The sequence below is a fragment of the Alternaria burnsii genome (genome assembly GCF_013036055.1).
Source record: "Alternaria burnsii strain CBS107.38 chromosome Unknown 752, whole genome shotgun sequence".
In the NCBI taxonomy this organism is placed as follows: domain Eukaryota; kingdom Fungi; phylum Ascomycota; class Dothideomycetes; order Pleosporales; family Pleosporaceae; genus Alternaria; species Alternaria burnsii.
In genome coordinates, this window is record NW_024066114.1 from 1,205,811 (window position 1) to 1,227,305 (window position 21,495).

General features: G+C 51.5%; 8 protein-coding genes across 8 annotated transcripts; 4 read left to right on the forward strand and 4 right to left on the reverse strand.

Annotated features, from left to right (window-relative positions):
- Positions 1 to 98: 98 nt before the first annotated feature.
- On the forward strand, positions 99 to 1,074 carry GT037_006497 (uncharacterized protein; the record flags this gene model as incomplete). Its single annotated transcript, XM_038931544.1, has 2 exons — positions 99 to 479; positions 529 to 1,074. The coding sequence occupies 2 exons, from the start codon at positions 99 to 101 to the stop codon at positions 1,072 to 1,074; spliced, it is 927 nt and encodes a 308-aa protein (XP_038786041.1).
- Positions 1,075 to 1,651: 577 nt separating this feature from the next.
- On the reverse strand, positions 1,652 to 3,455 carry GT037_006498 (gpi transamidase component gpi16 precursor; the record flags this gene model as incomplete). The annotated part of the gene is made up of 2 exons (XM_038931545.1): positions 1,652 to 3,053; positions 3,103 to 3,455. 2 exons carry the CDS (start codon positions 3,453 to 3,455, stop codon positions 1,652 to 1,654), a joined length of 1,755 nt encoding a protein of 584 aa, XP_038786042.1.
- A 218-nt stretch (positions 3,456 to 3,673) lies between these two features.
- Positions 3,674 to 4,641, forward strand: GT037_006499 (u1 snrnp-associated protein usp106; the record flags this gene model as incomplete). The annotated part of the gene is made up of 3 exons (XM_038931546.1): positions 3,674 to 3,704; positions 3,761 to 4,101; positions 4,150 to 4,641. The coding sequence occupies 3 exons, from the start codon at positions 3,674 to 3,676 to the stop codon at positions 4,639 to 4,641; spliced, it is 864 nt and encodes a 287-aa protein (XP_038786043.1).
- Positions 4,642 to 5,301: 660 nt separating this feature from the next.
- Positions 5,302 to 7,638, reverse strand: GT037_006500 (uncharacterized protein; the record flags this gene model as incomplete). The annotated part of the gene is made up of 1 exon (XM_038931547.1): positions 5,302 to 7,638. The coding sequence occupies one exon, from the start codon at positions 7,636 to 7,638 to the stop codon at positions 5,302 to 5,304; it is 2,337 nt and encodes a 778-aa protein (XP_038786044.1).
- A 729-nt stretch (positions 7,639 to 8,367) lies between these two features.
- On the reverse strand, positions 8,368 to 10,581 carry GT037_006501 (uncharacterized protein; the record flags this gene model as incomplete). Its single annotated transcript, XM_038931548.1, has 2 exons — positions 8,368 to 10,062; positions 10,114 to 10,581. 2 exons carry the CDS (start codon positions 10,579 to 10,581, stop codon positions 8,368 to 8,370), a joined length of 2,163 nt encoding a protein of 720 aa, XP_038786045.1.
- Positions 10,582 to 10,852: 271 nt separating this feature from the next.
- GT037_006502 (palmitoyltransferase swf1) lies at positions 10,853 to 13,095 on the forward strand (the record flags this gene model as incomplete). The annotated part of the gene is made up of 4 exons (XM_038931549.1): positions 10,853 to 10,941; positions 10,991 to 12,146; positions 12,767 to 12,887; positions 12,941 to 13,095. 4 exons carry the CDS (start codon positions 10,853 to 10,855, stop codon positions 13,093 to 13,095), a joined length of 1,521 nt encoding a protein of 506 aa, XP_038786046.1.
- Positions 13,096 to 13,385: 290 nt separating this feature from the next.
- On the reverse strand, positions 13,386 to 18,451 carry GT037_006503 (uncharacterized protein; the record flags this gene model as incomplete). The annotated part of the gene is made up of 3 exons (XM_038931550.1): positions 13,386 to 18,064; positions 18,113 to 18,362; positions 18,410 to 18,451. 3 exons carry the CDS (start codon positions 18,449 to 18,451, stop codon positions 13,386 to 13,388), a joined length of 4,971 nt encoding a protein of 1,656 aa, XP_038786047.1.
- A 580-nt stretch (positions 18,452 to 19,031) lies between these two features.
- GT037_006504 (nucleolar protein 10) lies at positions 19,032 to 21,237 on the forward strand (the record flags this gene model as incomplete). Its single annotated transcript, XM_038931551.1, has 2 exons — positions 19,032 to 19,319; positions 19,366 to 21,237. 2 exons carry the CDS (start codon positions 19,032 to 19,034, stop codon positions 21,235 to 21,237), a joined length of 2,160 nt encoding a protein of 719 aa, XP_038786048.1.
- Positions 21,238 to 21,495: the final 258 nt, after the last annotated feature.

Genomic DNA, 21,495 nt, shown 5'->3' on the forward strand with positions numbered 1-21,495 from the left:
TCCGTTGCGGAAACTCTGGAATCATGATAAGCACATGTTTGGACCTCGCACTCTTGTGCCATCCGGTACTCGCATTCCTCTCGATACAACGACCAAAGATGGCGGCTCAACAATCGAAATGGCAATACTTCTTCCTCAGTTTCTTTGCATTGCTCGCTATGCGCTATGCCAGCACTACGACCGCTACTCCACAAGCGCTGCAAGAGATTGTTCAGCCTGTCTGTCAGTCGGTTGACCAGCCAAATCCTATTGCGTCAATATACCCGATGAACGCGACGGGAACGTTGAACGGCACAGTTTCGGTACTACCGATATCCCTGGAGCTTGCACGTCAGCTCATTCCGTCGCAATACCGTATCTTGGAACATGCATACCGACATCTCCTTCCTTCATTTCCTGAAGGAATGTATCCAGCTGTACTTCAGGCAGTACATGATCATGAAGTACAAGCTTTCGGGTACCAGATACCCGATTTTTCGGTACGAGATGCCCCTAAACTTAGATCGCAAACATGCTAACGATGACTAGCGTAGTGGCATTGAATTCCCCTTCCTGGATCTGCTAGGCGACAATACGACATCATTCAAGTGGGCACCATCACTTCTCATGTCCGCCGAGAACGCAATCGCTCTCAAAGGTGCGGCAGATTACGGAACCAAGACCTACCCCTCTTCTTTCGAGCCCGCCTGTGACGCGTACAGTGCTGTACCCAATGCCAAGGAGCCAGGAACAACCTCGTTCAGCGCAAAGAGTTCCAACTCTAGCGCTGCATTCGTCGAGACGCGGTTCTCCTTGACTACTGAGGAAGTCTACCCAATTGGCTTCTTCATGAATGTCACGAACCAAGTGACATTCGCAGACGGCAAGACGTGCGACAACATGATTCGTCTTTTCAATACTAGTCTGACGACGAGTCCCAACACGATCGAGACAGTCAAGGGTACCGTGAAAGCTAAGATCTTTCCCTTTGACACCGAAAAGGAATGGGAATGCGCGCATGGAATCAGGCTAGACACGGTGTTTATCGAGAACAACTACCTGCCTTGTGAGAACTTCCGGAATTATGGCGCTTAGAACTGGGGGGTAGAGAGTAGGAAACAGGCTGTGAGGAGACAGAGTGTGAGGCGAGCACAGCATATGGGGATATACGAATCCCTTTCTGGCGCACGGAGTCACGAATGACCCAACAACGATACCCAATGAGCTACAATAGCTAGCGAATTACTATTAGAGTGTACATAGAATTTTAGAAGAATGCCAAGGTGTTCATACATGTTACATGATCCTTCTTTTGAAGCGTCGCCTGGCTACCATGAAGACAAAATCGCAAGCGCGTCCTTGACACAAAAAGTAGACAGTCCTTGTCTGCATACAAAGGAGCTCATTCAAGGTGTTTACAATAGATAGTACATGTAGAAGTAGAAATACTTGATTACATAGGTACTTGAGTTACTCAGCGTCTTACGAATACCTTCAACGTGAATATTTACCAAGCACCTCAAAAAGCTGAGCAAGGTGTCTTGTTCCAATTTCTGGAGACGTGTGAGCGTCACGATGAACACAGATAAGTTGGTGTACATGAAACATGTGGTCACGTAAATTAGAGAACAACGATATGTGTGAGTTTTGAATATCATTTAACAGCAAACTCTCACCCTCTTCCTAGCAAACCCTTGAGCCTAGCCACCTTACCCAGAACGATCCCTTTAAGCCCCCCAGCACCCATGTTAGGCACCTCATCCACACCCACAAAGCGGCGAACAAGCAAATTAAAGATGTTGCCAAAGCCCAGCGCCATGACAGTACTGGTCAAAATGATGACGTTATACGGCATACTGAAATCTGGTGTTGGAAGGGGGAGAAGTAGCGAAGTAGTGCGAACATAGATTCCCTTGTTGTCTCCTGAGTCGGGAGAAAGGATACGGATGACAGCAGGTGCGACGTCGAAGCCTCGATTCGCATCTGGTGGGTACTCTGTGTAACGTAGAATCGCTTTCTCGAAATCGTAGGTTAGAGTGAGGGTAGAGCTTGGTGGGATGACCAAGCGCAATTCGAGGTGGGTGCCGCGCTCGCGGTCAACAGCTGGTCGATAGTAGGTCTCCTTGATGGGGCTTTTGTCTGTGGTGTCGACGCGGGCTTGGAGAGTATGCAGGTAGGGTTTCATGAACCATGGTAGAGACTCTAGATATACTATCTCAACGGCATTGGTGGTGGACGGATTCTTGATGATTGACTGTGTGCTACCCCGTTCCTGGCCATGGCCGTTTATAGACCTGGCGGCGAAAATGAGAGGATCAGGGCGGACAAGGCCAGTCATCATCTTCTGTTCGGGTAGGACAAGGTCGAAGTCTGCGCCGGTGGGAAGCTTGTAGCATCGGAGCGTGTCTGATGCTAGTCTTGACTCGGTGAATTCACCTGTTGTCTTGACTTCGAGTGTACGTTCCGGTGGTGTGTTGATGCATACATTGTTTGCCTCCCCCTCAGCTTGGTCTGCCAACGGACATGCTCCCCTAAGTGGTCTTCCAAAGACCTCTTCCAGTGTCCAGCCGGGCTCAGTACCCTTGTTCAGAGGGTAACAAGTATCGTGGCCATTGTACGGCTTGGATGTATCGCATTCCATCTGGCTGATCGGCAGAGGTCGTGGAATCGGGTTGTCTCTTGGACGCTTGGCTCTCGCAATGTCCAAGACCATGTCCACGCTTTGCTCCATCTCAATCGAACAGCTGGAACTACCTTGTTCACATGTTGGGCGCACATCGATAGCCATAGTCTGAAACGAAGCATCAAACAGCTTGTGTCCGTCCAGTAAGCTGGACACACCTGCCTTGCCCTTGCAAGGTAGTAACTTGAGGAAGGGTGTAAGGTTCTCCGTGCAGACGACTTCGTGAGGCAGCGTGCCGTGGAGTAGATGGAGATTGGATGAGTTACCGTGCTGACCTTCAGGATCGAATGACATGACCGGCCGTATCGTCTTGGTAGCATCGATAAAGTTGATAGAGGCGCAAAAGAGGCCCGACAGAGCGTTGGTCAGCTTCAACCATCGTGCAAATGCTCTAGGTCAATCAGTATGAATTCTTTGTCCATTTGATGCGATTCATATACTCTTCTTCAGTGTCAGCCTCTACCCACGCCCACAGCTCGACACCAGTGCCTCCTTCTCTTGCCCCGTTCCATGGCCGCTGTCCCCAATTCTCGGCATCCCAACGTCCAACACTGAACCTCAAATGTAGTTCCCTCGTGTGCGCATGTTGCAAGATCTGTCCAAAAGATCGCGGAAAGTATCGAAAGTTTTGCTGTTCGAACGCGTGCGCGCTTTCGTTGCTTCGGAAATTGAAAGAGGCCAGAAGAGTGTCCTGGGGAAGGGGCCGAAGCAAGAGTCGCTCGCTGTAGTCGGCAGCTGCAGAGACGAATGCAATCAAGGCATTGAACAAAAGAAGGTAAGAAGACGAGAGCATCGCAGCATTGTAGCGCTCTCTACGCGAAAGGTGTCCTTAGCGACTGACGATGCGTGTTGGATGCCGCGGCCAACGTGTGAAGTGAAGGCGCCCCACATGTGATTGGCCAGCTGACGTGAGTACTTGGCATTGCCGCGGTCGCGATTTCTTTTGGCTATCACTCACCTCCAAGCTCTCCACATCACGACCCAACCGCGCAATACCGTAATATACACATCATGGCCGCCGCAGAGACGCGCAGGCTGCTTGGTAGGCTCTCTGGTTCTCTTCCCACTATCACATGTCATATGCTAACGCGACTACAGAGCAGCTTATGGGCGAACAGCTCATGAGCGGAACCGACCAGCGCGCGCCCCAACTCAGCATCACCGACCCCAAAGTTTGTCGCTCGTATCTCGTAGGCAACTGCCCCCATGATCTCTTCACCAACACCAAGAACGAACTGGGTCCCTGTTCCAAGGTCCACAACGAGGCGCTCAAGACGGAGTACCAGGAGGCAGACGCGGACCAGAAGCGCAGGTGGGGCTTCGAGTTTGATTACATGCGCGATATGCAGCATCACATTGACAGCTGCAACCGCAAGATAGACACTGCCCAGCGTCGCTTGGAGAAGACGCCCGAAGAGATCCGGCAAACCAATGCTCTCGTGAGTAACTGCGGCTTTCGATTCTGCTCCACGGCTAACAGTGGACAGCTCAAAGCGATAAATGAACTTACCAAATCCATCGACGCCGGCATGCTCGAGATCCAGATCATGGGCGAAGAAGGTATGGTTAACATGGCCGTACAAGAGTTCACCAAAGTCCGTTACAAGAAAGCCGAGAAAGAAGAGCGCGAGAGGGAGCTCCGGGCTCTGTCAGATACTGGAGGACCATCCGGTCATCAGAAGCTCCAAGTCTGCGACGTTTGCGGTGCGTATCTTAGCCGTCTCGATAATGATCGGCGTCTAGCAGACCATTTCTACGGCAAGATGCATCTTGGCTACGCTCAAATGCGCAAGTCCTACGAAAGCCTAACCAAGGAACTCAAGGACCGCGCGCCACCGAGCCGCAACAACTACTCTTCCTCGGGCGGCGACATGGACCGAGGCGGCGGGGGAGGCTGGGGAGGAGGCGGATATGGTGGTGGCGGCTTCCGTGGCGGACGAGGAGGCCGTCGTGGTGGCAGGAGAGGCGGCGGCTGGTAATTACCCCCGGAAATTGGCGTTAAGGTGTGTCTAGATTCCCAAAAGGTTCGGCTTACTGCAGGACTCATGCGAAGACTACCGCGACTCCGCGGTATTTGTACAACAACTGGCGATTTTGAGTGCCCCATTCGGGCATGTGAGCTTTGAGACAGTCCAATCAGAACATGTACGCTTTTCTCCAAGATGCACTTGTCATGCTTCTAACCGCCATCAAGGGATTTCTGTGCGACTGCCGGATCGACTGGATGAGAGAGAGCATTAGCATTGTCATCATCTGCTACGCATTGTCACAGGTGAGTTGCAATTTTGTGGTAGATTTCTGCAGATGTGACTCGCTGTCGTAGACTTCGACCATGTTACATTCTGATATAAATTAATTATCGACATTCGCATTCTTACATTTCTTCGACATGCATTACATGCACTAGATGCACTAGACGGTAAGTCATGAGACAATCGTCGACATACGATTATCTGCCTTCGGGCTACTGGGCATTGCGGAAGCACGGATGTAGGAAACTTTTGTATCCCCAAAGTTGATGTCTTTGGTTTTGCAAGGTTGCGTCTGATGTTCCAAACCCACAAACGTAGTTTTGCTAGACTTTGATTCTTCATTTATCGTACAATAACAATAGAAAACACAGAACGCATTCATGTATATCACAATCGCCCATACGCCATCGTAGGCCTCGAGACATGCTGCGGCTGCTCACTATGTATGTCCATCTCGAAAGTGTCCGTAGAGATGGCGCTTAGTTTCGAAGTGGGATGCAGTGAATCTTGATTTCCTCCAAGTAGCGAGTCGGCTTCTACAGCCTGTGGTTTCCGTCGTCTCAGCCAAAGCTTTTCCTGCTGCAGAGCAGCCGTCGATGTCGTCTCTGCGCTGTTGGGCCATCGGAAGGTGACTGGTATGTTCTTGCTGATTTCCATCATTTCACTTGCCTCCATCAACTTTCCTTCTTCGTGCACCAGACGGTCCTCCTCATCACTCGTATCGTTCGGCTGCCGGTGATTACCTCGGTGAGTCATTTCTATATTGTCTGCTACTTCGTTTCTAGGCGAGCGAGCAGCGAAAGCACCTATATCTGTAGATTCGATCCTGTGGCCGTAAAAGATTAGTGGTAGGATGCTTTCCTTCCACACTGGCCTATCGTGACGGTGGCGCCAGTTGGCAATTATCGTCCAAACTGAGAGAAGAACCGTGACGAAAGTGAGAATGACAGGCAACAGAAGCCAGTAGATGTGCATAGCAATGCATGTAGTCGTCTGCCACGCCAAGCCCTGTGCTAGACCCGATGGGAGATCTTTACTTAAAGAAGGATCCAGGCCTCTATCAGAAAGAAGAGCGCTACGTATTGTGTCGTTGAAAGGATTGGTGCCGTATTCAAACCTGAACCGGTTGGTCATGGCATTCGTGAATGAGTTGAACCAGCGATTGACATCATCGAAATGCATTGCACCATTGTTGAACAACGTCCGCAGTACAGCGCCAGCGCCAAGGTCTGTAAGCATGCCAGCGTTTTTCTCGTAGTTGTGCTTGTAGCATTTCAGACCTGTTAAGAGATTACAGTCTCCAACAAAGATTTCGTTATGAAATACACTCGAAATTGCCTGCACGAATTGCGCGTTCTGTCGGTATATGCATTGCTCGGGGGCTGAAACATTTCGGTATTCGTATCGGTAAGATGTGGAATCGTCTCCCGTAGTATTAGCAAGACTGTACAGAGTCAAGTTGGTTGCATTAGGTAGGGAGGACATGGTTTCCTTGTCGTAAACGTTCTCTCCAATACGGCATGGAGCTCTGACCGTTGTGTAGTGATAATATGGGTTGTTCAAACTACTCCAGCTCTTGATTCCATTAGGATTGGATTCTTGACCTCTTGTATCAGCCTGTAAAATGTCTGATCGAATCTCTCTTTCGTCGAGCTGATTGTTGGTAATAGAAACAGTGTATGTACGTAGACAAGGGTATAAACTACACATGACTGCAGTCAAGTTGGCATTATCTTGAATGGCACCTCTCCCTCTTCCCATGAAAGTGGCGTTGATATAGGCCCATCTAGATGCAGCCCTTAGTTCTGGCGTAAACAGGTCTGCCATCCATTCAAGGTCTTCAGTCGGCCAAATTTCGGCCACCTTGGTGCCAATTTGAGGTCTGTCGTAAGTGAAATTGAAGCCGTTGGGTAGTGTGTAGCGAGTCTCGTTCGTTGTCGCGTCCAAGCCCTTAGCAGTAACAAGAGAGACGACATCAGCACAAACGTTGCACATCCCAACTGTGGAGTATGACACAAGGTTATCGTCGCCGATGTTTCCAGTTTGAGGTCCTTCTGGGTCACCTTCCGGGAACGTACAGTTGCCTGAGCTGCAACTAGGGTTGATCTGGTTTTCCACGCCTTCGGGAGCCATGATGCTAGACAGAATGGCTGCGGCAATGTCAGGTGTCGGTATACCAAATTCCATTGTAGGTGATTCAGCTGTATTGTAATAGCCACCGCTCCGAGGAACATAGTGAGCAAAAGGGATTGACGCATTCATCCCCAGTGCAGGAAACGAGCACTCTGACGTTCGACTGGCCTGTTGAACGAATGGGCCTACCAGAAAAGAGGCGAGCAGGACAATTGCAGCAATCAGCGTCACCACATCCTTCCGTAAAACGGTTGGTATAAGGAGCAGAGCACCAAAGCTGCCACGGCTTCCAGAGTCAAATTGCTGCAAGTCGGCCAAGGGGCGAGTGCGACCTCCTCCAAACCACTCCCACTTCCTTTGTGAGATGACCTGGGAAACAATTACGACCACCATAGCGCGATGAATAGTTGACAGGAGAGCGAGCAGTGCATTGAAGTTGAGGCGAAACCCCCAATGAGGTGCCGGTTTACCGTCATATATCGCAAGGAGGGCGGTAATGGCGCTAATCAGGCCGATCGCCAGTACGAGAGCAAGTAACTCCCATTTCCAGGTACGGAAGATGTAGTATGGTCGCATTCCAGGTGCGAGCATTCGTGAACGTTGAATGTGCGAAGACAATAGGTAATGCTAGGCATCCGCGAGAGGTTGAAGAGAAGTACCCGCTGTAAGTCTGAATGGTAGAACGAGTAACGCGTCCACAGGTCAGCTCATGTTACAGATATAAAACGCTGTACGCTTATCTGTAGTTTGCCTTACTGCATTACATGAAACTGGAGGATGTTGTCACAGCCCAAAATTTCGGTGCATCGCCGTTGCTGTGCATAAGCTGGTTGCAAGAAGAAACGGCTCGGCGGCAAAGCTTGATCGGTAAGCATCGAGTTAAGGCCACCTGCACTTCTTCTAGTGCTCTTCTCCGGTCTGGGTTTATCTGTGTGCGCGCGGTCGCATAAGCGGAGGTCTCTGGCCCCTCTTGGGGTGGGGGCCGAGTTTAGTGTCGTACAGATCGCAGCGATTACCATGTATGTTACCTGCAGTGTAGTCATTTCTCACACAAAAGCCACACACAGCCCCATTGCCACACCTCAAGAGTCTGGCGACATAAGTACACTCTAATAGGTAGAAATCGTTCATGAAACTATGATGGGCGACAAAGCCACAAGATATCTTCGTTGAAACTGCGTTATAAGGAGAAACAGTACCTAGGTACTATGCTGCGCTAAGGGTATATATGAACGCCCTGTCCAATGTCACGAAAGGCCGCAAAACATCTCACTGTCGTTTACTGAAAGACAACGAGTCAAAGCTCTATACTGACCTGAGCTAATTGTAGCTCCGATAAGCCTCCAGAAATAACAACCTCTCCGTGATCCCGCCCCATCCGTCTAGCGAATGTTTCTTCGCTAGCATCGCCAGCTCGAATCCATCACCACTCTCTACAGCGACATCGTCTTCAATGCTCCAGATGCCTCTTGCTTTCGGCAGAGGATTCCCGTCTTTCCATGCCTCAAGGACTCTGACTGCTAGTTCTGGACGCATCCGCGTACGTTTGAGTGCTTTACTGATGTAATCATTAGACCATCCCTCTTCGTTTCGGTCTTCATAAAACTCGTCAATCTCGTCTCCTGTAAGGGGTGGATCGGGGTCTCCCGAGCCTGTGGATGTTGAGGACGCTGAAGATGGGGCAGGTGATGAGGATAGGCGGAGTGGTTGTGGGGGTGCCCGAGTGTAAAGAGTCTGGTCGGGGTCTTCCTCTTCCTGGAGGGACCGGCGGAACTCTTCCAAGGACTGGGTCGTGGAAGCATCGGATTCTAGTTGTTGGAAGGGCGATGAGGACCGCTGTCTCTGATGGAGCTTTGTACCGTAGGCGTAGTCATGTGGTCTTGATAAGCTGTCTTGTGTCGGCGAGAGGATGGCTTGAGTGTCGAAGTAGGACACCTTCTGGCGCGCGGCACGTGGTGTGGGTGTGTTTGAAGGTAGATCGTCGCTGACGACATCGTCTGTTGGAGGCGGCGGATGTAATTGATCAGTATCCGGAAAATCATCTGATTCTATGCTCTCCACCTCTTTCTCTTCGGGGTCCTCTTCCAAGTTGACCATAGTAGCGTCGTCGTCCCCTGAATCGAGCGCTTCTGATCGAATCTGCTCTTGCATCAGCGCTTCAGCGTCCTCCGAATGTGAAGTCGACTGAGAGCTCTCAGCAGATGATATCTCGACAGGCTGGTGCTGTGTGCCGGCTTCTTTATCTGATTCCACTAAATCTTCTCGTGTAGGCGTTGCGCTTTCACTCTTTCGCCGTTTGGTAGGAGGCGCTAGCCGCGTCTCTTCTTCCTGCTCTGCGAAATCGTTCTCTCGCAGTCGCTTTGTAAACCTTTCCATCTGATCTTCGTAAAAGTTCGAAGATTCCGGATGGGCAGTTGATGATGACGGCGCCTTGATTTCTGACGCAATGTTCGCTGAGTTCTTCAAAGAATCCAAGGGATCTTTCGTGACTGGTTGACTTTCACTCGCGCGTGCTTCATCGTGTTTCCGTTCCACCTGCCTCTTGATTTTCTCTCTTTTTGAAACTGGATCAGCCAACCATTGCGGGTAGACCACCTTCTCATAATACTGTTGCCACTGCTCACCAGTCTGTTCACCTTTGAATTCAGCCCATTGAGCCCAAGTAGTGTCGTATTCATCCGTTCCTTTCGAATCATCGATAAGGTCTGCGAAAGCATACAGCTCTAGCCAGTCATCTACCGTGAAGATGCCCTCCAGTTCTTGTACGCTGTAGTCACTTTTCGATTTCGATTTGCCTTTCCGAATAAGGTTTTTCGTATTTGAAGTCTGCCCTGTTTTAGGTGTTTTCTGTTTGGTGGGCATAGGGGAGACTGGAGCAGGAGGCATACGTTCGTTTGATTGATCGGAAGGCGGAGACGGGGGAGCGTTGTCAGGTATGTTGAAAGCGGAGGGTGGACGATTCTTCAGTTGCTTATGATAGCGATCGCGCCACGACTGCCATGTATGTCGGGGGTACTGGGGCTCGTTAGCGACCAGATTCAGAAACGGTTCTTTGTTGATGCATACCTTGGCTTCTAGCTGCATGTATACTTCATTTCCACCAATCTGGGCACCAGCCTCTTGGGCGTCACGCACCCATTTGTAGAGTATCCTGTCCTCTTCTGCGGTATACGCTGCCCTTCCACTCTTCGTGGGTCGGTAGACAGATGCAGGTTCACGCGCCTCACCTAACGGTGGTCCCGCTCGGTGGTCTGCGGGATCTTGAAGCTCTCCATGTTTGATAGATTTCTCTACGAATGTGTACGATATCGTTCCTGGTGCACAGGTAGTGGGTCTGAAATGGTCCGCGATCCGATAGTCTGCCATCTTCTCCAGTTGTACAATCTCTCCACCGTTGGCCTTTATGTCGTCCAGCAGCCGAGAGCGGGACGGCACGCGCTGCGCAACCCAAAACTTGTTGCCCGCAAATATCCCCGCCCCCGAACTGAAGTCCAAGTCTTGGGCGACATGCTTGTATACGGTCGGCCCAGCCATAGTGGGTTGGTGTTGTTGGTTCGAGGCGCGGGTGAAGGGAGAGGAACGACGCGTTGGCTGAGTTGCGACGCGTGCTCACATGGGCCGCTTGATTCACGCGGGGTCGCTTGGCGGCCGCGGCTACTCAGTCCTATCCATCTCTTGCGCGCTGTCATGTGCGTGAATGGATCAACGAGACAAAGCCACGACATGATGATGCGATTGTAGCTTCGAGTCGCATCTTGTTCCTGTGTTCCACCATGCATAGTATCGCCTCTAGACTCCTTTCATCATGACAGTCGCGCGCACCATCATCATCTTCACCATTACAGTGTCCCTAGTCACGTTCATAGCTTTCTTCGGACGACTGCCGGCTTTCAGGTATTCACACTTGTTCCTCTAGTCACAGCCATTGCTCTAACGCATTTAGAAACACTCCTATAGGTTTTCTCAACCGCCTTTTCCTCATCCATATCCCATCCGTGTTCCGCAAACTCGACCTCGCCCTCACAAATGGCCGCATCACAAACGGCGGTTTCCGCCTGGGCAACTACCTCATGCATGATAAACACCCGCTGGTCGTCATATTCTTCCTCGGCCTCGTAACTGCATGCGCGACGCTATTCCTGCCTACTGTTTGGCACCTCCTTCGACCGTCCCATAAGCTTCTGGTCTTCTTTCTGCTGCCACAACCATACGTCTTTTTGTATCTTAGCGCAAAGAGAAACAGCCAGACATATATCAACTCGCTCAACCATGCCGAGCAGATGCGACACTACCCATATGACAGGGTGTTGTACTATCCAGGAACACCGTGCCGGACGTGCAAGTTCTTGAAGCCGGCAAGGAGCAAGCATTGCAGTATATGCAAGACATGCGTGTCAAGAATGGATCACCATTGCATATGGGTCAACAACTGTCTAGGAAGAGGGAACTATAAGTGGTTCCTAGCCTTGTTGCTGTCGACTGGTGTACTGATTGCCTACGGAGCATATCTGGCTTACTACGCCCTTTCACCACTAGTCAACAAGCACCACTCGAAATATGAAGCATGGTATAGATATAAACCCAAAAATGGCGTAGATGCAAACAGCTGGTTTGGTTGGTTCGATAAGAAAACCCACTACTTTCTCATCTATGTGACCATCTACCTCGACATGGGAGGGGTTCGTGGATCTGGAGTTGGGTTACTAGCTCTTCTCACATGGCCACTTCCACTAGGTTTACTCGCATACCACGTCTATCTGATTTGGGCTGGCATGACCACGAATGAGAGCGGCAAGTGGGCTGACTGGCGAGACGACATGGCGGACGGTGTTGTGTTCCTGGGGCACAGACGGGAGGATACCATGCAAGAGTACCGCTCAACATCGCCCGCGCACAACCATGTACCCGCCTCAGCGCATTCCTCTTCATCAACTTCGCCCTTCCCAACCCCTCCAGAAACCCCGCCAGAAGACGAAGAACCCCCAACAACCTGGCCGTTAGAAAGCAGACACATACTCATCCGCACCCGAACGGGCCAACCACCCAAAACTCTCCCGAGTCGCATCAAGTCGGTAGCCAAAGAAGACAGCTTTGAACGAGTATGGAATCTGGCAGCGGTGGAGAATGTCTACGATTTAGGTTTCTGGGACAACATAGTAGAAGCACTGTTGAACTAAAAGGCACCCCACATCGGATTCTTGGACCCTTTCCAATATACTTTACATGCATTTGTTCGGCCCTATATCAAACGCTATCCCTGTACTGTAACGAATCCTAGACCCTGCGTCTGTTCATGCTAAAACCTGCTCCTCACCCCAGCCTTCCGCTCATAGCTATGACGTCATACGACTCAAACCTCAACACCAACCTTGGAAGGCACATGTACAAAGGATGCAGTACCGCCGGGTCCGCGGGGCTTCCTCCGTTACCAGCCTCGCAATTTTTCCAAAAGTCACTAATAACATACATCTCGATCGCAATACCAGTTGAAGACCCCATATTTCTAAGAAAGAATAAATCATCTGCAATATTCCAACATGACACAAGCCGTATCAAAGCAAGAAGCCTCCAAGCAACAGGTGCAGCAGCAAAGTCAAGCTGCGGGGAGCAGAGAAGTGCAAGAACATCATGCCAGTGCTAATGCCTCTGTACGTTCATCTCCCTATGATTCTTTTCTCCAAGGTCCTTTCCACATGAACTAATGCCAATATGTCCACAGGCTGGTTTAAACCTCAACATCTTCGGCGCCCTCTCTGGGGCCTTTTCCTCGAAGCAAAAGAAAACTACGCATCAGAATGCTGATGGCTCGTCTACCACTACCGAAGATAAACATGACAAAGGTACTTGCTCATCTCATCTCATCTCTCTTAGTATCTGCTAACAGCCAAACCAGGTATGGCGAATGCGGCAGCTGGCGGTCGTGGAAGTGCTTTCGCAGCTGGAAATGCACAACAGTCTAGTTTGAAAACAAAGGAGAGTGGCGTGGGACAGGAGAGTAAGCAAGGTAAGAGCGTGAAGCAGGTTGATCATTTGGGTATTGAGGGCTAGAAGCAAGGTAGACAATTGGTAATGTTGTAATGGATATTTGAATTTACAAACAGGGTGAATAGTGAATGATTATGAGTGATCATAGTATTATGCTACATAGCCGAAAAGCGCTGAATCGATAACGATGCCCTTGGGAAACATACAAAACCAACCACCATTGTGATATCTCACTCCATAAAACAATCACCCAAATATAACAAACGCTATGCTAGACTCGGTATATGCAGATCCCCAAACCCAGACACCCCGGATCACCAAAAGTCAAACCCCAAAACTCCAATAAACAAATCTCAAACCGCTCCACCAATTCTACTCAAACCCTCAACCCCCCTCTTAGCAGCAACAACATGCCAAGGCAACGTCCCATTCCTCGTTCCCCTCATCCCTCTAAGTTTCGCCAACAACCCCAACGCTCTAAACTGTCCCAGCACCTCCTTTAACAAGCCTTCGGCTGTCGTTCTAGTCTGCGGCGTGGGCGTCCACATAAGACTCGTTGTACTTCTCTGTCCCGCATCCTGGGCTGGTCCCGGGCTCTGCGGCGTGCCCGGGTTACTAGCATACGGGTTTGGCAAGGTAGACGCGCCCGGGCTAGGGAGATCTGAGGATGCGGATGCAGCGGACGGGGTACTAGCAGAAGACGGTGGTGGAAAGGGGGAGGATGCCGCGCGTGTTGAGCCTACGGCACCGATCCAGAGGAAGTTTACTGCCACAACTATAGGACCTGGTTCCGGATCGGGGATTGGGTGTGAGATGCTGTTGCGTGTTTGTTGGGTTTCTCCGCGCTTGACCAGGAGACCGGATATAAGGGCAGGGCTGAATTGGGTTGTGGATTGTGTGTTGTGGAGGCGATGAGCAAGGATTACGCCCCATGTTTCGTCTGTGATGTCGATTAAGCGCGCTTCAGGGTCTGCGGACGGGTCCGTGGCGGAAGGGTCGGCGGAAGGTGTTGCGGCGGGTGTTAGACCTGGTCCCAGATCGGAGGGGGAGACGCCAGCTTGGGGTGTGGATTCTGGGGTATTTGTACTTCCACCAATAGCCGTGCTTGGCCCTGTCATGGTTGGCGTAAACTTGTACGGAGGATCCGCATCTATCGCTGTGAGTAACGTGACGAATACGTTGATCTGCGTTGGACATGAGATTAGAAAAACCCAGGTCTCTAATTCCTCTCTTTCCAAAACCCCAGCTTTAGCAATGCAGACACGCCAGTTGACACGCCTTGACTGTAAAATCTCGATAGTGGTCTGCCAGATTTCTTTCGCGACCTCTCGGAACATGCGTGTACCTAAGTGATACGAGACGACTGCTTGCGACTTGCCGCAGCTATCAGTCCAAGCTGCTGTCACCCACGTGCCATCGAGACTGATCGCGTAGCCCAGGTGCATGTACGTGTTTTCTCGAAGCAGATCCTGAGCCGGCTCGGAGATAAGCTTGAATGGTATGTTGCGTGGAAGTGTCTCCTCGAGATGAAAAGCAGGCGCTGCATATATGCTGAGGCATGTCTTGTCTCCACTAGGTGCACTTGGCGGGCATCGGTCATAAATTTCTCGTGCAAGGCCGAAATACGTAGAAGGATCCAGGATGACGGGAGTGTCGAAAGAAGCTATGTACTTCATCGGGACGACCTGAAGCACAAGATCTGGCTTCTGAGGCTGGTCCGGTCGTCCTGGTGATCCTTGACCGTAAGCCTGAAAGAGTGACCAGAAAGCCGAACACAGCTCCCACAACGCGGATGGGCCGCCGAAGGGATCAACCATGTAGATAACAAACGCATCAATCTTCGAATCTTGCTGTTCGCGTATCTTCGCATGCTGTATGGCAAGAAGCTTTCCAAGTTGGACGCAAGTCTCTTTAAGGAGCTTGAATGACTCCGCTGGTGTGACGGTTGAGCTTGCCCTCACAGGTACAAGACCACCTTCAAACTCGACAACCGTCTCGACTCGACTGTGTGTACCAAGCTTGCAGCTGTCGTAGGCAAGCTGAAGGTTGAGCAAAAAGTTCTCTAGGCAAGGTCTGAGAGCATCGCTATGTGGGTAAATGCAGAATGGAACGACATTTTTGGGTGAACTGATGGGTGACAATCCTAAAGGTTCCCAAAAAGCTACTGCAGGAGGAAGCAAGTCCCAATGCGTTTCTGCGCGGCGCACCCTCAAGAACGGTGCATTGATTTGATACAGATGGCTCCCAGTCACAGCTGGTCCGTCGTTCTTTCGCGCGGCTGGCCTTTGCTGTGCTTTTGCTAGGGCAGCATAGTCCTGGAAAACTTCGTGCACACCTGCAAGAGTAGGCAGGTCACACTCTGCAGCCGCTGGGAAGATCTCTTTGATGACCGTGTGCCAGCGCGTCTCTGCTATTGCTTCGTTGACAGGATCCTTCTCAAAGGGTAAATCCTCTCCTAAGAGATCGAGTGTGGTCTTTACAATCTGATCTGTCACGATTTGCGTGATGGAAATACTGTCCTTGGCGCTCAAAGGCTTTTCTTCTGAAACTTCATAACTCATTTCAGGCTGAGAAGTGGGGGTATCAGGCATTTGAGCGGGGCTCGCATGCAGAGAAGGAAGACTGTAGCGCGCGCCAGCTGTACGGCGTTCCACTGGAGAAGGAAAGTGGACCAAGGACCAGTCCCATAGACTTGGCTCGAAACTGGTCAGATTCAACTCATCAAGTTGCAGACCGTGCAAGTCATGCCAGTCGCCTCCCATGGAATCCGCAAATGACGTTACAGATAGCGGTGTAGCGTTACCGTCACTCTGTAATTTTCTCTTTGCGGGCATGGTGAGGCCGCCTATGATGGCTGCGGGTGTCGTTCTCACTTCCTCTTCCTCTCCAGAATCTTCATCGGATTCGTCTGATGTATCACTGGAATCTGAGTCCTCACTAGCTGCTCGAGCAAGAGATGCAATCTCTGGTATTTGATTCGTAGATGCGGCACCCACAGTGATACGCAGCTTCGAGAGCAGAGGGATGTCTCTCAGACTTTTGGTCTGCGTTACAACGGGCCTGGGACCGGGACTAAGGCTGGATGAGTTTTGACTGACACTGTCCACAGGGCGATGTGTGCTGAATCGTCCGTCTTGGTACTTTGCATCAGACAAACTCATCTTCCGACTGAAAACCACTGGACTGAAATGAGCATTATTTTTTGTGTCCGCAGGTTGATTTGGTCGAGTGTGCGATGCTAACTTCTTGGGCGGAGATGGCTGCAGTGCCTTGGAAATTGCGCTAGGGCTTAGTGGTGGAGTAGGCTCTTTGGGGAACGAAACCTTTGCTTTAGCTATTGGAGCAACCGGTTTCTCATCAGACAGGTCGGGGCTTTCGATCAAGGGCATTTCCGTGGTCATTGGCTGCTTGCCTTTGTCTTCCTTCTCCACATCCATGGCAGGCTCAGAGGCTGTAGCTAACGCGCTCTCGAGCGCAGCGAAGGGGTCAGAGGAGTCCTCGTCAGGCGGATGATCAGCAGCGGCTTGAGACTCTTGTTCGTGCGAAGCGTCGGTAGGTACTACATTGGTTTCAGGTAGCGCGGGTGCGTCTAGCATGTCAACGTCATTATCGTCTGGTTCATCAAAAAAGTCGAAGTCGTCGTCGTTGATACGATCACCTCCATACCCGTCTTCGTCCATGTCACCAAACAGGTCATCGTTGCCATTGGATGCGTTGAAGTTGTCCGGCGCGGATGGAACGACGGGAGAGGTCAAAGGCATCTGTTGTTCGTCCATTTTCGTGTCGGCCTGTGGAGCTGAGAGATTGATGGCAGGGTTGCTGCCTCCAGGTGCTAGGATAACGTTGGGGACTGTACCAGACACGCTCGGCGTGTCACTGTGGGATACTGCAGTGCCAGGAGCAACCCCATCCGGAGGGGTGGGGTAGACACCGCCTACAGCATGCAGGTCACCATAGGCTCCACCACGGGCGTTTAGTGGCGATGACGGAAACAGGTTCTGTTGTTCGTCTTTACGACGGGCGGAGTCTTCCTCCGCCTTTTTCGCTTTCCGTCTGGCCTCGAGAATCTTGTCACGGTCCGGTTTCCCCAGAAACCACTCTTGTGCAGCATCAAGTGGGTCTTTGAAGCCCATGGATTCTGGTGTCTCATACCATCTTAGCATACTATGTCCTCCAACAGTCGAGTCTGCGGATGTCATGTCATGTTCTTCTGAGCTGTGAAAGAAACACAATGCGCGCGGCCAGAGGACGTCTCGATCTGGGCCTGCAAAAGCTGGGCTGGAGGCTGTAGGGCTGTTCGTCAAGGTCGTACGTATTCTGACCCAGGAGCTTTTCTTTTCCAGATCAGGCAAAGCATAACCTTTCCAGCCTAACCAACGCTTGACACTTGACTTCCAGCTCTCGATGCTTTGCTCCAGAGTGGCGAGTCTAGTACGCTTTCTGTGACGGAGACCAATCTCCTCTATGATAGAATCAAGGGGATCATCAAAACTCGAAATTGTTGCGAGCAAGCCATTCGGAGCAACCCGTATGCATTTGCCAGTGAGCCACTTTTCTTCGGCTTGTGTCGAGATGCCGCCGATGCAGCGGATGTCAGTCTTGTAGTCAGTGTAAGTCGAGACTAGGAGTGTACCTGAGCTTGCCCAATGTACATTCACGCTAGTAAGGCGATGCACAGGAGCTGGCGCTTCAGTCTCGTATGGATCGTCGTCAGCTCGTTTGCAAGCCTTGGACACAAATGTGCGGTAGTTCAAGGCAGTCACGTTGCAATCTTTGACGACGTTGAACGAGATGAGTGCGATGACAGACGATGTGAAGAGCTCATAGATAGTGAAACAATCGGGTGGAGAAGGGGAATCGATTGCTTGAGGCTGACTGCTGCCCTGTGATGACCTCGCGCTGCCAGCATGTAGGCCTCTTTGTGGTTGTGTGGTCGATGGGGAGTGGGTCGAGGTGGCAGTGGTGTTCGGATTGCCCGGGCGCATGGGGGGTCGCACTAGATCGATGGCCTTGGTGCATCCTATCTGCTCGCCTAGCACGTGTTAGCTGGGTGTTTTGGGAAGAAGCGAAGACGACATACTGTGCAGGCGATAGCCGTCGAGCTCTGGGGGTTCGGCATCGTTCGGCTCTGGCTTGTCGACGGTCGTTGGCTTGAACAGCCATAGCCAGGGTCGAGATGCATCCTGCGCGACTAGTTGCAGGTCCTGTCGCAGCTGGGCTTCGACTGCGCGTATGTCTTCGGACGTGTTCCAGTCGCGCGTCCTCGAGGAAGTGGGGGTGGTGGTGCGTGTGATAGAGAAGGCTTGATATGCGACAGCCTCAAAGTCTCCCTGTGTATCGTCAGCACATGATGGCGCGCACTTCCATCAAGACGTACTATAGCTTGCGCATTCGTATTACAGGTTCTGAGAAATTCCATTAGAGAGACGGCTCCTCTCTAGGGGACATTCAGGTGGTATTCGCGGCGTATTTTCACTCCAAAGACTGCGCTGTACACCTTTTCCATCAACTCCGCTGCGGTCCGCCCAACGCGTCGCGCGCGACTGTGTCTATCAAAGCGATGTGGGTTGTGATGTAGGCGGGGCGACGAAGGCTAACGTGTCGGCATGATCTGAACGCGTATCTGTAGTTGGAAGATGGAGCATGGCGACCCGCATGCGCACCTGAGGAACGACGGAGGTCCCTGCAATCGGCAATGCCCGATTCAACCAACGGTACGAGTGGTAGATGTGATAGAAAACCCGGGCGAGACTCGACGACGACGACGACGACGACGAAAAAGCACGCAACTGCAAATGCGATGTCAGCGAACAAACAGAGCCCGCGGCTCGGCAAGCAAGTGGCGCGCCTCGAGGGCCCTTTCTTAGCCAGGGCCTGTCTCGCGACCTACCCTTGTAGTGCGGAGGCCTGTGCATACAAGTTTGCGGACCCACTTTAATACTTTCGTCGCGAACTTGTTCGTTGCCGCTTCCTGTCGCAAAACTTGCTACGGCGCCGACATGAAGATTTCTACGGGCAACGTACCCGTCTACACCATCAGCGGCAGCGAGGCGCGCCCGCTTCCAGAGTGGCTTATCCGGAAAAGAAAGCGCAGTCTGAAGAACGACCCCGAATTCGCAAACCGCGTGGATTTGCTGCAAGATTTCGAGTTTGAGGAAGCCAGCCAGTGTGTCCGTGTGAGCGAGGATGGAGACTGGGTCATGAGCACAGGCACATACAAGCCTCAAATACATGTTCACTATCTCCCTCATCTGTCGCTTTCCTTCGCAAGACACACCAATACTCTTGTACGTTCTTTCCGAGCTACACACGTCATGCACTGACTTTTCGCAGAACCAAACCTTCCACCTCCTCTCCTCCGACGCTACCAAGAGCGTACATCTCCAGCAAGATCGATGCATCGAGTTCCACACCGGTGGGGGGCTCCATTATGCGAGCCGCATACCACGTTATGGTCGCGACCTCATCTACGACCGAAGATCCGCTGAGTGTCTGGTACCGTCCGTTGGTGTGAATGCAGACGGAATGGGCGAGTGCTTCAGACTGAACCTGGAAGTTGGGCGCTTCATGAGGAGTTATGACATCGACGTGGGTGGCGACGACGTGACGACAGTTGGAGGTGGTGCTCTCCAGGGTGGCATCGACGCTGGTGCAGTCAACACCGGTGCTATTGCCGAACAATCGCACGGTCTCCTCGCCTTCGGCACTTCTATTGGAACAGTCGAGTACTGGGATTCGCGATCAAGGAACAGGGTCGGTATACTTTCTGCTCCTCCGGATGCATTTGAAGGAAAGTCGGAAATCACAGCTCTAACATTCCCATCATCGGGCCTGGAGGTTGCTGTGGGAGACTCAAACGGCATCGTGCAACTCTACGACCTGCGATCACCGAAACCACTACTAAGGAAAGACCAAGGATACGGCTATCCGATCAAGAACATCATCTACCTCGAGGGCGCGCAGACTGACGAACCCAAGATCTTGACTGCAGACAAGAGGGTAATCAAGATCTGGGATTCAAAGGACGGCACACCATGGACCTCTGTTGAGCCTTCGGTAGACCTGAACCACGTTGAGTGGGTACCAAAGACTGGTATGCTTTTGACAGCGAATGAGGGCAGGCAACAGCATTCCTTCTTCATACCACAGCTCGGTCCAGCGCCAAGATGGTGCCACTTCCTCGACAACATCGTAGAAGAAATGGCTGAAGACCCCAACGACCCCAACGCTTTTGGCAAGGGCGCGTCTGGAGACGTTTACGACAACTTCAAGTTCTTGACGCTCGAGCAGCTCAAGCAGCTGTCACTGGATCACCTTGTTGGAACTACAAGTCTCCTGCGACCATACATGCACGGTTTCTTTGTCGCCCAAAAACTGTACGAAGAAGCACGACTCATCTCAAATCCAGACCTGTGGCAAGAGCAGCGCGCCAAGAGCATCGCCGAAAAGATCAGCAAAGAGCGAGAAAGCAGGATTCGCGGCAACAAGAAGGTGGCAGTCAAGGTCAACAGAAAGCTCGCAGAGAGGATGTTGGAAAAACAAGAAGAACAGGAGCGAAGGAGGGCCAAGCGCGTTCTCAAAAAGGGCGGCGACGACGACATGCTGGAGCCTTCCGCAGCACCTGCCGTCGAAGAGCCCGTCAAAGCGGACGGTGTTCTCAACGACCCGCGTTTCGCCAAAATGTTCGAAGATCCCGAGTTCGAGATCGACGAGCAAACCCGCGAGTTCCAGCAGCTCAACCCCAGCACCAAGATACCCAAAGGTCTTACTGCGGTCGAACAAGAAGATCTGGAATCGAGAAAGGGCTCGTCAGACGAAGACTCCTCCGACTCAGAAGCCGACAAAGTACGTCCCACCAAGAAGCCACAGCAAAAGGAAGACACGTCGCGCATCTCTTCGGGCAACTACCGCAAAGCCGGTCACCGATCCCAACGTCCTGGCCCCGAAATGGTGGTCTCATCGTCGAACCAACGGAAAGCCGGACCGACTTCCAAGGACAAAACATTCGGCTCGCGTGTCTCCAAACTCAAAGACAGAAAACCTGCGTCGTCTGCGAATACGACGACAGTGGTCGGCGAGAGGGAGATTACGTTTGCGCCAGAGAGGAAGCAGAAGAAGAGACCCGAACAGGAGGGTCAGAGGCATGACCGGAGGAAACAAGGTGACAGGAGGAATGCTAGCAACAATGTCTTCAGGAATATGTAGAGTCTTTGCGATGTTTGTGGGTAAGATGGAAATGAGTTTGTTAGAGATGAATGATACCCTTATCAAATCACGACTACGTTCCATTGGTCATGTGATGGCAGATGAGGAAATGTTCTATGCACCAGCCGAGCCATAAACATTATTGGAACGTTGCATTCGTAGATGCTTTCAACTAGGAGGACAAAAATTGAGTATATGAAGCCGTCCTGTCGTGAGCGCTACCTCACCGTTAAAAAACCGAGCAATGTCTGGAAAACG